Source organism: Nerophis ophidion, linkage group LG02, assembly GCF_033978795.1.
Source record: "Nerophis ophidion isolate RoL-2023_Sa linkage group LG02, RoL_Noph_v1.0, whole genome shotgun sequence".
Classification (NCBI taxonomy): Eukaryota; Metazoa; Chordata; class Actinopteri; order Syngnathiformes; family Syngnathidae; genus Nerophis; species Nerophis ophidion.
The window spans coordinates 1,597,807-1,612,059 of NC_084612.1; the positions used below are offsets into that span (position 1 = coordinate 1,597,807).

The 14,253-nt window shown below is 44.4% G+C and overlaps 1 protein-coding gene across 1 annotated transcript in view; it reads right to left on the reverse strand.

The window, feature by feature from the left end:
* Window positions 1-14,253, reverse strand: part of cngb1a (cyclic nucleotide gated channel subunit beta 1a) — a 39,071-nt gene that overhangs the window by 7,453 nt on the left and 17,365 nt on the right. Inside the window, exons 12-28 of the mRNA XM_061875658.1 lie at window positions 13,612-13,709; window positions 8,253-8,335; window positions 8,041-8,178; window positions 7,906-7,947; window positions 2,774-2,873; window positions 2,648-2,678; window positions 2,263-2,344; window positions 2,102-2,197; window positions 1,886-2,034; window positions 1,613-1,822; window positions 1,329-1,537; window positions 1,205-1,255; window positions 1,023-1,109; window positions 885-949; window positions 584-706; window positions 369-510; window positions 141-300 (exon numbers count right to left, since the gene is read on the reverse strand). Of these exons, the coding sequence (XP_061731642.1) occupies window positions 141-300; window positions 369-510; window positions 584-706; window positions 885-949; window positions 1,023-1,109; window positions 1,205-1,255; window positions 1,329-1,537; window positions 1,613-1,822; window positions 1,886-2,034; window positions 2,102-2,197; window positions 2,263-2,344; window positions 2,648-2,678; window positions 2,774-2,873; window positions 7,906-7,947; window positions 8,041-8,178; window positions 8,253-8,335; window positions 13,612-13,709 (1,866 nt within the window). The remainder of the gene's footprint in view (window positions 1-140; window positions 301-368; window positions 511-583; window positions 707-884; window positions 950-1,022; window positions 1,110-1,204; window positions 1,256-1,328; window positions 1,538-1,612; window positions 1,823-1,885; window positions 2,035-2,101; window positions 2,198-2,262; window positions 2,345-2,647; window positions 2,679-2,773; window positions 2,874-7,905; window positions 7,948-8,040; window positions 8,179-8,252; window positions 8,336-13,611; window positions 13,710-14,253) is intronic.

Genomic DNA, 14,253 nt, shown 5'->3' on the forward strand with positions numbered 1-14,253 from the left:
GTACCTATGATGAAAATGACAGACCTCTGTCATCATTTGAAGTGGGAGAACTTGCACAATCGCTGGCTGACTAAATACTATTTCGCCCCACTATATGTGGCACACACACTCTTTGTATTTCCTGTCTGGCTTTTTCTCACCCAGCATGCCTTGGCTCTTCCAAGTGTAGTCGTACCAGGTCTTGATACGGTTCTGGACATCCTGGGGGATGTTGTAGGAGTTCATGTACTTGACGGTGCTGTCCATGCAGGCTCGGTAGTAGTTCTCTCCGGCCGTGGCCGCTCCGACCACGTCCCTCATCTGAAACCCCTCCACATAGTCAGGTCTGTCCAGATATCGCCGACATTGAGCCGTTCTGTGTCACCAACCTGTCCAATCATGATGGAGAACGCGAAAACGCCGACAAAGTAGTTGATGAGCTGGAAGCAGATCTCGAAGACGGTGGTCGGGTCTGGCAGCCCACCGATGGTGATCAAGGTTTTGACGGCGAAGTAGTAACAGCGAATGTAACTGGACACACATCGAGGTGAAGCTACATGCTAATAGCCAAAGCTAGCCGCATGAATGGCGATTATTTTCTCACGCATTGCCTTTTCCGTCGTAGACCCACTTGGTGGAACCCAATCCTTCGTAGTCAGAGCCCCAGTAGAAGAGGCACGCATTGATGTGCAGCGAGTACAGCAGGTAGGTGGAAGTCCGGATCACCCTGAAGGGCCAAGACTTTTAGTCCAGCTAATGCTAACGCCTAGCATGATTGCAAATTTAGCTATTACACTAATCTTGCTAATTCCTGTCAAGCTACGTCCTTTTTGTTGTGAACTTTATTGGTCACATTAACGCCCTCTGGCCAACGGGGGCGCAGTCCTGGCGACATTGTCGCTCACCTGTAGATGTAGGCCTTCTTCATCACCGCCTCCATTCTGTCGTTGAACTCGAAGAACACCTGGTACTGAGAAGGACATTTCTCATGTCAGCTACCCAACATGATTCTTGAGTTTGATGTGAAAAGTTGAAAAAAAAACCTTGAGCAGACGAGGGAATCTTAGCAGAGAGTTGACTCCAGTAAAGTAGTAGAAGATCTCCATTGGAAACAGACTGATGATATCCATCTGGACAACACAGAAGACTGGAGCTAGATTGGTTCTAGAACTCTTCTACACTGGTCCCTAAAGTGGTCCTAAAAAAGGGGGCTTCGAGAATGTACCTTGAACCTCTCGGTGGTCATGTAGTTTTCTCTCATGGCTTTTTTATCGCACTATAACAGAACATTCCAGGTGAGGCTTCGGAAGACGTGGGAGAAAGACAAGTTGTCATTTGAAGTCACTGACCACAATGTCGCCCCCGCGGACGAACTGTAGCCGGGGCTGGAAGATCAGGATGTCTGCGATGTAGATGAGGTCACAAGTGTAGTCCATCAGAAGCCACAGGTGGATGTTTTCTGAGGTCTGGTACGGAAAGGCCCAGCGGACGGGAATTAACCAGACATTCCAGTTCCACGCCGCCACCACGAAGAACAGCCACACCACGTAAATTAGATCTACAGATGGAGACAGGAAGCCTTCACCGGATGACTCTACAAAAAAAATGGTCATTAAATGGCGTCGGAGCTCACCGGTGAACGGGTCGATGCTTGAAGGAAAGCGGAACGCCGCCATGTCTTGAAGCCATTTTGGCATGGAGGGAAGTTTGGGATATTCAATAGGATATCCAAGAAGTTCAAACTGGAACGCTGCCTCTTCTTCTTCCTCCTTTGCTCCGGTGGCGAGATTGGGTGTCTTGTCTTCTTCAGGTGGGGGTGGAGGAGGAGGAGCTTTGCTGGGAGCTGGAGGTCAGATTACAAGGTCAGCGGGATGGTGTTGTCATTCCTGTACGAATCCAGACCTACAGGCAGTAGGGCTTTCCTGCTCCGAGTCATCCGGGTCAATCAGTCGGTCTTTTTGACGTTCTGTCCGACCTCTGAAGAGCCGCACAAGCTCGCTAAGGCGGTCCTGGATCACCACGCTGCCAATGCTGGCCGCCGATGGCGGACGGGGACTGTGACCAGGCAAACAAGAAATGAAGACAAGGACAGACTCTTCTCCCAAGTGATTATTTCACTCACTCTGCAGTCAGTAGGTCACCTTGACTGGACCAGGAATTGAGTCCGCCCCTCGCCAACTCGACTTCGTCCTCCTCCGCAGAGAGATCGACTATCCCGCTAAACAAAGACAGGTCTGTCTCGAGCTGTCCGAATTCTTTTCTACTGTAACTCAGAATTGTTACCTCAGCCTTGATAGAGGGACGTCGCTCAGTGGCGTGATTATCTCAGGGAGGGTTAAACCTTTTCCCACTTCCAGGAGAAGACCTGATGGACCACGGAGGCATCAGAAAATGAGACGGACTATGGAAGCATGTAGTGGTGCACAATGGAAGGGAAGCGGACGTCTATTAGGTCAGTTGACTGGAAACTCGATGCTGCTATACCTTAGTCGGGTGTGTGTCAGGGTCGGGGGCGTGAACTGGAAGCAGCTTTCTACAGTTTAACACTAGCAAAAGCAGGAAGCAAGCGAACTGTTGCCATGGTTACAGTGCGTCAGCAAGCTACGTTGCTTCAAAGCATAAACCATGTGACTGGTAAATGTGTTCCTAATTTAAAGATTGTTGTCACCTTTATTTTCAACTTCTATTCCAGTTGGAACCTGAAAAGAAAGATCCTCTCAGTGTCTTAAGACCAGCAAAAGGTGTGGTATTTGATTCCCTCATGAGGACAGGCGCCAATTGGGATAGTCTTTACCTGATCAGACGGTGTGTGCTCAAGTCTACAGACGTAAGTCTCGTTCCTGTTGGTCAGCAATGGGGAATCTGAGCTTAGAGCATCACCTTTAGGCAGACACCTACCAAGCACCAGGCAGAAATAGGTGAAGTGAAGTGAGCTATATTTATATAGCGCTTTTCTCTAGTGACTCAAAGCGCTTTACATAGTGAAACCCAATATCTAAGTTACATTTAAACCAGTGTGGGTGGCACTGGTAGCAGGTGGGTCAAGTGCCTTGCCCAAGGACACAACGGCAGTGAATAGGATGGCGAAAGCGGGAATCGAACCTGCAACCCTCAAGTTGCTGACACGGCCACTCTACCAACCGAGCTATACCGCCCCATGAATAATATTATCAACATTATTAGTATTAATAGTAGAAGTAATATTAGTATGAAAACAACACACACACAAATAAAACATGGTGTTCTTATTAGGAGTGTAAAATTATTTAGTACAAAAAAAAACAACAATTTTACTTTCAGAGATATATGAATACATCGTTTGGCAAGCCTCTGGATTGATGTAAATATATCTAGAATGGATCGGTCCATGTCCGGTTGTAAAATCATGAATCGGTTGATTGGAAAATATTGCCGCTCTAATATTGCGAGACGTCAGTGATGACGTAATACGAGAGTAACGTTCTTGTTTGTGCCAGACAGCAACATGGCAGACCGAAAGAGTTTGCAAACAATGCACCCCCGACCGAATCTTAAAGGCCTACTGAAATGAGATTTTCTTATTTAAACGGGGATAGCAGGTCCATTCTATGTGTCATACTTGATCATTTCGCGATATTGCCATATTTTTGCTGAAAGGATTTAGTAGAGAACATCCACCATAAAGTTTGCAACTTTTGGTCGCTAATAAAAAAGGCCTTGCCTGTACCGGAAGTAGCAGACGATGTGCGCGTGACGTCACGGGTTGTGGAGCTCCTCACATCTGAACATTGTTTACAGTCATGGCCACCAGCAGCGAGAGCGATTCGGAGCAAGAAAGCGACACTTTCCCCATTAATTTGAGCGAGAATGAAAGTTTCGTGGATGAGGATAGAGAGACCGAAGGCCTAGAAAAAAAAGAAAAGATGAGGGCAATGGGAGCGATTCAGATGTTATTTGACACATTTACTAGGATAATTCTGGAAAATCCCTTATCTGCTTATTGTGTTACTAGTGTTTTAGTGAGATTATATAGTCACACCTGAAAGTCGGAGGGGTGTGGCCACGGGTGTGGTGACCGCCAGTGTCTCCGGTGGGAGGAGGTAAGGGAGTCCGCAAGTGCAGAAGGACGCAAGCCCCGCTCATGTCTACGGTAAGAGACGACTTATTACCACAATTTTCGCACCCAAACCGGCCGATTGACATGTGGTCGGGAACCATGTTCGCTTCACCGCTCTGTTATTTATTACTTCGGTACTCTTGTCTTGTTTTGTATATTGTACAGTATTTTGTATTTCTATAGTGTTTTGTATATTGTACAGGATTGCTTATTATTTTTATTTGATAGTAGTCTGTTTATTTCAATTGATAGTTTTTTCCCTTATTACCTCTTGTGTTATTTATTTCACCCCATATTTGTTCCCTAAGAGCCGACTTATTACCACAATTTTCACACCGAAACCTGCCGGTTGACATCTGGTCGGGAACCATGTTCGCTTCACCACTCTGTTATTTATTACTTCGGTACTCTTGTCTTGTTTTGTATATTGTACAGTATTTTGTATTTCTATAGTGTTTTGTATATTGTACAGGATTGCTTATTATTTTTATTTGATAGTAGTCTGTTTATTTCAATTGATAGTTTTTTCCCTTATTACCTCTTGTGTTATTTATTTCACCCCATATTTGTTCCCTAAGAGCCGACTTATTACCACAATTTTCACACCGAAACCTGCCGGTTGACATGTGGTCGGGAACAATGTTCGCTTGACCGCTCTGTTTTTTATTACTTCGGTACTCTTGTCTTGTGTTGTATATTGTACAGTATTTTGTATTTCTATAGTGTTTTGTATATTGTACAGGATTGCTTATTATTTTTATTTGATAGTAGTCTGTTTATTTCAATTGTTAGTTTTTACCTTTATTGCCTTTTGGTCGCTAATAAAAAAAACCTTGCTTGTACCGGAAGTAGCAGACGATATGCGTGTGACGTCACGGGTTGTGGAGTTCCTCGCATCTGAACGTTGTTTACAATCATGGCCACCAGCAGGGATGAAAGATTCGTAGATGAGGAAAGTGAGAGTGAAGGACTAAAAAAACGAAAAAAAAAACGACAAGAGGGCAGTGGGAGCGATTCAGATAGGGAAGATGCTGTGAGAGGCGCCGTGGCAGCCGTGGGGGTGGCAGGACCAACCGCAACAAGGGGTAGAGCCATACCGCTTTGAACCTGACGCTGACGCTGACGGTCAGGAGGACGCTGCTGATATTGATGCTGGAGTAGCACACGACATAGATCGCCCTCAGAATACAGAATGGTAAAATGTTATTTATCAATACACATAATACACGGTACTTTGTGTGTGTGGTCCAATCCAACTGTGTTCGCTTGACATCTCTGTTTCATAGTAAAGCTTGACTGTCATCTTTCCGGAATGTGAACAATGAAACACCGGCTGTGTTTGTGTTGCTAAAGCCGTCCGCAATACACCGCTTCCCAGCTACAGCTTTCTTCTTTGATGTCTCCATTGTTTATTGAACAAATTGCAAAAGATTAACCAACACAGATGTCCAGAATCCTGTGGAATTTTGCGATGAAAACAGACGACTTAATAGGACATTAGACTTAATGTCCTCTACAATCTGTGACGTCACGCGCAGGCGTCATCATACCGAGACGTTTTCAGCAGGATTTTTCGGCGCTAAATTTAAAACTCCACTTTAGTAAGCCGTATTGTCATGTGTTGCAATGTTAATATTTCATCATCGATATACAAACTATCAGATTGCGTGGTCGGTAGTAGTGGCTTTCAGTAGGCCTTTAAATCTAAAGTGTGGTAAAAAGTTCAGATTTTTTTTTTTTTTTTTAAAGAATGGTCAGTTGGATAAAAGTATGGCCATTTGTAATGTTAGGAAAGCAGCGATAAAGTAGAGGCAGCACCAGTAATCAGAGCACCCACCTGTTGTGACAACATGAAGTCACTCAAGTGGGCAATGTGGGCGCTATGGGTGCTAATGCTAACAGAGCTACCATCTGGCAAGACAAGGATGCCGATAAGAAAGACTTACAGCCCCAACTTAGCCACAACTTTACCGAGGAATCACAGCATTTACTACACTGTTCATTGTGCTAAAGATGAAGACCTAGCTGTACAGTAACCAGCAGAATGGCACAGAGTATTTTGAGCTTCTGCACTAAAGCTGCTGTTTTGTTTACATGGTGGAACTTAATTGTATCTTTCACTTGCGTTACTGCGGTGTTATATTTGTTTTTACCATGCAAAGCTTCCATCTGCATTGAATCGTAATGTTTTGTTAGTTTGTTAGTGAATCCTATTGTAATCAATGCATCTCGATGCATATGGGATTGCCTTTTAAGGTAGAGATGCACACCCCTAATTATTATAGTATGTGTCATTGCTTTAGACCAGGGGTCTCCAAACTTTAGGGCTTCACGGTGGCAGAGGGGTTAGTGCGTCTGCCTCACAATACGAAGGTCCTGCAGTCCTGGGTTCAAATCCAGGCTCGGGATCTTTCTGTGTGGAGTTTGCATGTTCTCCCCGTGAATGCGTGGGTTCCCTCCGGGTACTCCAGCTTCCTCCCACTTCCAAAGACATGCACCTGGGGATAGGTTGATTGGCGACACTAAATTGGCCCTAGTGTGTGAATGTTGTCTGTCTATCTGTGTTGGCCCTGCAATGAGGTGGCGACTTGTCCAGGGTGTACCCTGCCTTCCGCCCGATTGTAGCTGAGATAGGCGCCAGCGACCCCCGCGACCCCGAAAGGGAATAAGCGGTAGAAAATGGATGGATGGATGGATGGATATATATATGGTGGCACGATGGAAGAGGAGTTAGTGCGTCTGCCTCACAATGCGAAGGTCCTGAGTAGTCCTGGGTTCAATCCTGGGCTCAAACTCTGGGTTCTCTGGCTTCCTCCCACTTCCAAAGACATGCACCTGGGGATAGGTTGATTGGCAACACTAAATTGGCCCTAGTGTGTGAATGTTGTCTGTCTATCTGTGTTGGCCCTGCGATGAGGTGGCGACTTGTCCAGGGTGTATCCCACCTTCTGCCCGATTGTAGCTGAGATAGGCTCCAGCGTCCCCCTCGACCCGAAGGGAATAAGCAGTATAAAATGGATGGCTGGATGGATGGATGGTTGGATATATATATATATATATATATATATATATATATATATATACACATACATACATATATATATATGTGTGTGTGTGTATATACGTATATGTATGTATATATGTGTATGGGTTATGGGTTATACTTGTATAGCGCTTTTCTACCTTCAAGGTACTCAAAGTGCTTTGACACTATTTCCACATTCACACACTAATGGTGGGAGCTGCCATGCAAGGCCCTAACCACGACCAATCAGGAGCAAGGGTGAAGTGTCTTGCTTAAGGACACAACGGATGTGACGAGGTCGGTAGAAGGTGGGGATTGAACTAGGAACCCTCAGGTCACTCTCCCAACATATATACACAAATATACACACGTGTGTGTATATGTATATATGTACATGTATATATACATATATGTGTATATATGTGTGTGTATACATGTGTATATATGAGTGTCTAAATATATATATATATATACTGTATATATATATAGACATACGTATATATTCCTGGTGCACTAATTGACTTATAGAGCGCACTTGCGGCATGTCATGTTATCGATGGTAAAATGCATTTTTAGACAGTATGATTTGCCTGAGTGGCTAGGAGATGGTAGAAAATGGACAGATTAAAAAAAAAAAATTAAAACTCTTTATCTATTTATCTAATTATTTATTTAGATTTTTTTTTTTAACTTTGGACTTTGGACGGGCCGGATTTTGGACGCTGAGGGGCCGTAGTTTGGGGACCCCTGCTTTAGACACTGTTTGAGCTTATCGGATCCAGGTCACATGACTTAGTATACTCACTCTAGCTCGTCTTCATTTTCCTCCTCCAGGATGTTTGGAAGTCTGTCAGCAAGAGAAAAAATGTGTGGTGATCACCCCAAGACGCTTCTGTGCGAATTCTGTGACTGTTTGTTGATAGGACACATGGCGACTCACTGCTCGTTGCACTCGGGGAGCGACTCGATGACGATCTTGGCTGAATGCTCCACCTGTAGTAGTCGGATCGCCTCCTGCGCCGCCTTCCTTGCCATTTCCTCCGCATTACGGGCCGCTTCCAGGCGCTGACGCTGCAGCCTGGTGGCAAACCGCGTCAATAGGTCAAATTCGAGCAAAGCTACAAAGAGCATAAGACACAGACAAGGTCAAACCTTTCCTCCATCCGTGCCAGGACCTCTTGGCTGGTTTCTTGCTTGATAGTCTCCATCAGCGGAATCCAATGCTCGTCTTCCACCTGCGAGACCACACGAATGACATGATCAAGTCTGCCATCATGGCTGCTCGTTTGAATGCAAGTCTACCGTTTTTAGTCAAAGTCTTCTTTTTTTCCTGGTCAAAGTCTATTTGTTAATGTTGCGTCTGTGGCCTTGCCACCTTTTCCTCGGTAGCAGGACTGGAGAGGCGTGGGTGTGTGAAGGATCAAGGAAGACGGTGATGATCAAGGACTCACTTATTGAACAAGCAAGCATCCTTACAGGTCTTGCAGAACCTGGAGAAGATCTAACCAGATCTTTCTTGTGTTTACCAAAACACCAATCTCCATAACCCCAGCAATCCTCACTCTTAGTTGCCCTCGTTTGAACTCAAGTCTAGGTTATCTTTTTTTCTGGTCAAAGTCCATTTGTTAATGTTGTGTCTCTGGTTTTTCCACCTTTTCCTTGGTAGAAGGAGTGGAGATGCGTGGGTGTGTGAAGGATCAAGGAAGACGGTGATGATCCTTGAACAAGGACTCACTTATTGAACAAGAAAGTGTCAAGACGCGGAGTCGAACCCGCGTTTCCTCGGCGCCTCTGCTAGCAGTGCACTCAGACCCGCCCTCACTCGTGCTGAGTGCAGCACGCCCAAGCAGCAACAAACCTGCAGCCTGTCAAGAATCAACACACCTGGATTTGATGAGAGGGAGCAGCATAAAAGCCAGCAGACCCGAGGAACCTTAGCCAGAACGTGGCTATCTTCTCAGTAAGCATTACTTCTGGCATTCCCTCCCCTATGCTTTGCCCTTTGCTCTTTCCGAGTCTACCTTGTTCATGTCCATTGTGTTTTCCACAGTGACTCCCCTGTCTTCTGTGATCAATCAATCAATCAATGTTTATTTATATAGCCCCAAATCACAAATGTCTCAAAGGACTGCACAAATCATTACGACTACAACATCCTCGGAAGAACCCACAAAAGGGCAAGGAAAACTCACACCCAGTGGGCAGGGAGAATTCACATTCAGTGGGACGCCAGTGACAATGCTGACTATGAGAAACCTTGGAGAGGACCTCAGATGTGGGCAACCCCCACCCCTAGGGGACCGAAAGCAATGGATGTCGAGCGGGTCTAACATGATACTGTGAAAGTTCAATCCATAGTGGCTCCAAGACAGCAGTGAGAGTCCCGTCCACAGGAAACCATCTCAAGCGGATCAGCAGCGTAGAGATGTCCCCAACCGATACAGGCGAGCGGTCCATCCTGGGTCCCGACGAGCGGTCCATCCTCGGTCTCGACTCTGGACAGCCAGTACTTCATCCATGGTCATCGGACCGGACCCCCTCCACAAGGGAGAGTGGGACATAGGAGAAAGAAAAGAAGCGGCAGATCAACTGGTCTAAAAAGGAGGTCTATTTAAAGGCTAGAGTATACAGATGAGTTTTAAGATGAGACTTAAATGCTTCTACTGAGGTGGCATCTCGAACTGTTACCGGGAGGGCATTCCAGAGTACTGGAGCCCGAACGGAAAACGCTCTATAGCCCGCAGACTTTTTTTGAGCTCTAGGAATCACTAATAAGCCGGAGTCTTTTGAAGGCAGATTTCTTGCCGGGACATATGGTACAATACAATCGGCAAGATAGGCTGGCGCTAGACCGTGGAGTATTTTATACGTAAGTAGTAAAACCTTAAAGTCACATCTTAAGTGCACAGGAAGCCAGTGCAGGTGAGCCAGTACAGGCGTAATATGATCAAATTTTGATCATATTTGATCGTACCTTGCCTCTCGACATCCATCCGGATTCCTAACTACCTTCCTCGATCCACGACCTCCATGCTCAGACCCAGACCACGCTGCCTCGCTCCTGCCCTCCGACATCTTGCCTGCTCACGAACTGCCTCTTCGCCTTGCCCCTCTGGATTCGACGAATGATACAACCAACACACCCTGGTAACATTTACATTATTAATATTACACATAGTCATCACTCATTCACTTAGAGTAGCATACACACGCCATGTATCATCAAAGGTTTAAATAAACCTTGTGAACCGCAGTTGTGGCCTGGTTGTCGCTTCCTTCCCTCCTCTGTACATAACAGAAAGCATCCTTACAGGTCCTGCAGAACCTGGAGAGGATCTAACCAGATCTGTCCTGTGTGTACCAAAACACCCATCTTTAAAGCCCCAGCAATCCTCACTCTTGGTTGCGCCAAATCCTTTGTTTTAACATGGGTCGTCCATATGTGTCATTCCCAAAATGACATTAGGGTCCCCGGGTCCCGACATAAGGAACCTACATCTTTCATCGGTGCTGGCCTGAGGTGAATTCTAGGTCAGTGTTTTTCAACCTTTTTTGAGCCAAGGCACATTTTTTTCATTGAAAAAATGCAGAGTCACACCACTAGCAGAAAACATAAAATTAAACTCAGCAGCCGATATTGACAATTTAAAAGTCGTTTTCGCAATTGTTGGATATGAATTTAAACTATGACCAAGCATGCATGACTATAGCTCTTGTCTCAAGTAGGTGTACTGTAACAATCTGTCACATCACACCGTGACTTATTTAAAGTGTGTGTAGTGTTTTAGTTCTTGTCTTGCGCTTCTATTTTGGTGGCTTTTCCTCTTTTGTTGGTGTTTTCCTGTAGCAGTTTCATGTCTTCCTTGAGTGCTATTCCCCGCACCCACTTTGTTTTAGCAATCAAGACTATTGAAGTTGTGTGGACGCTATCCTTCTTTTTGTGGACATTGTTGATTGTCATGTCATTACCGGATGAACTTTGTGGACGCCATCTGCTTGACACGCTGTAAGTCTTTGCTGTCGTCCAATATTCTGTTTTTGTTTTTACTTTGTAGCCAGTTTAGTTTTAGTTTCATTCTGCATAGCCATCCCTAAGCTTCAATGCCTTTTCTTAGTGACACTCACCTTTTGTTTATTTTTGGTTTAAGCATTTACCTATACACTGCCTCCAGCAATCGTCTGCACATTGTGATCGCGACAAACCATGTTCCCGACATCTACAAAGCAATTAGCTACCTGCTGACACCTACTGATATGGAAGAGTATTACATGGTTACTCTGCTGAGCTTTAGAAAGTACAGACACTCAACAACGGCACGTTATTTTAGAATTCTGATTACCGGTTTGCAAAAAATATTTTTAACCCAATTAGGTGAAACTACATAATTGTGACGTTTTGCTGGCATCGTGGTGCGGGTTCGTTCTCTCAATTGATGCGGTCGGACTTGGACACAGCATGAAGGTAAGAAATGATGATTTATTAATACTTACAAAACAAACTAAGAACAGAAACACTTGCACAAGGCACTAAAGACAAAACAAACAGAACTAGCATGGGAGCTAGAAGGAACTAAAGATCCTAGCATGTGAGCTAGGGAATGAACAAAGGAATAGCGTGGAAGCTAACAAGTACAAAAATAGTCTTTTACCATAATTGGGAATCAGCGTCGTCACCTGTTGCATGGAACAGAAACTACTAGGATGCGAGAGCGAATGAAAGGGCAGGCTTAAATAGAGTGATAATCAGACAAGTGACACTAATGCGTGACAATGGCAACGGAAACAAACAGGAAGCGCTACCAGGAACTAAGGAAGACAAATACCAAACAGAATGTGATACAAAAACAAAACAAAGCCATAATATGACATGATCTGAGCAGCGGATCATGACGATAACTTCCCACAGCTGTGCCGCGGCAGTGTGGTTGAAAAACACCGGTCGAGATGTCAATTTCTCCTAATACCCTGAGATCCTGAATCCTTAGGGCCCGTCTTCCCACATTTCAGAGAGGCGTCAAGCTATATCAGGTGTGTCAAACTCATTTTCATTGAGGGCCACATCACATTAATGGCTGCTTTCAGATGGCCGCCTTTTAAAAATTGATTTACATTATGAATGCGAGGAATAACTACAGATGTCTGATAATATCGGACTGCCGATATTATCGGCCAATAACTGCTTTAAAATGTAATATCGGTTTCAAAAAGTAAAATGTATGACTTTTTAAACCGCCGCTGTACGGAGTGGTGCAGAGCGCCAATAAACCTTTAAGGCGCTGCTTTTGCGTGTCGGCCCAATCACGTAATATCTACGGCTTTTCACACACACACAAGTGAATGCAAGGCATACTTGGTCAACAGCCATACAGGTCACACTGATGGTGGCCGTATAAACAACTTTAACACTGTTACAAATATGCACCACACTGTGAACCCACACCAAACAAGAATGACACTCACAGAACAGATACCCAGAACCACTTGGAACACTAACTATTCCGGGATGCTACAATATACACCCCCCCCCCCATCCTACCCAGAACCCCGCGCCCCCAACTCCGCCCACCTTTAGTCCCAAATTCCAAGCTGCTGTTTTGAGGCATGTTAAAAAAAATAATGCACTTTGTGACTTCAATAATAAATATGGCAGTGCCATGTTGGCATATTTTTCCATAACTTGAGTTGATTTATTTTTGAAAACTTTGTTACATTGTTAAATGCATCCAGCGGGGCATCACAACAAAATTAGGCATAATAATGTGTTAATTCCACGACTGTATATATCAGTATCGGTAATTAAGAGTTGGACAATATTGGAATATCGGATATCGGCAAAAAAGCCATTGTCGGACATCTCTAGTAATAACCTGTGATTAATCATGATTAATAAAAATGCATATGCATTTGATTATTAGAATTTTTAATGTATAACTTGCTTTAATATCATATATAAAGGTGACAAGCAGATATTTAACTTTGTTTTTATCTCACATAAATAGTTTTGTAATACAGCATATAACAATATAATTGGCATGATCAGATAATATTGAAGTTTAAAATATGCATTTTTTTCGTCAAAATTGATAGACCATTTTTTTTACATTTAGTAAAAAATGTAAAATAAGTATTTTATTGAAAAACCCATTTTTTCCCAGCTTTCTCGGGCCATACATAATTATGTTGCGGGCCAGAACCTCTGCACTATATGGTCTGGGTGTAACCATGATTTCTACTAAGTAACCATGATCCCCGACTTAAAGAAGTTAAAAAACTTATTGGGGTGTTACCATTTAGTGGTCAATTGTACAGAATATGTACTGTACTGTACAACCTACTAATAAATGTTTCAATCGGTCAATCAGTCAAGTGTCACTGCTAAGCAACTGTGGGCCATTCGAAACACAACGCTTCAAAGACATGTGTTATCATCTGTTAACAGATACTACATTAGTCTAGTCCGAGTCTAATTGTCTGCCTAAAATTGTGTGTGTCCAACAAATCTCTGCAGTACCAATTTCACGGCTAAATGCTTCTGGTTCTCGCTGTCGGTTTCTTTCTCCGTCTGCTCTTCCAGGTCCAGTAGCACCAGATCGTTGTTCTCTTGAATGGCTGTAAGTCACAAAATGGGGGAATCCTATGTGGGTTGTGTTAGTCAACAATCAACAGGAGCAGGAAGTCGTTCCAATGCACGCCACAGCGGATGTTCCACAGATTAATTTCAGCCATGAATAACTTGTGTTTTTGTAGCATGTATACAAGCTGTGTTCCAATTTAGTATTGTGTCTTTTGTTTGACCTTTGGCTAACGTACCAACCATTACGCCGCCTTGCTCAGGGCTGCCCCGCCCTACACGCACATCACGTGGCTCTGCGCTCCGTGAGGTGCCCATTTTGCATTAAGTGTAAAATGTAAAGAACGACAAGGGAGTTCATATTAAATTTCAGCCCCTTTTTGCTTCGAGACTGATAAGAATATAACAGCAGACATCCCCAATACATACTTGCCAACCCTCCCAGATTTTCCGGGAGACTCCCGAAATTCAGCGCCTCTCCCGAAACCCCCCCCGGGACAAATTTTCTCCCGAAAATCTCCTGAAATTCAGGCGGAGCTGGAGGCCACGCCCCCTCCAGCTCCACGCGGACCTGAGTGAGGA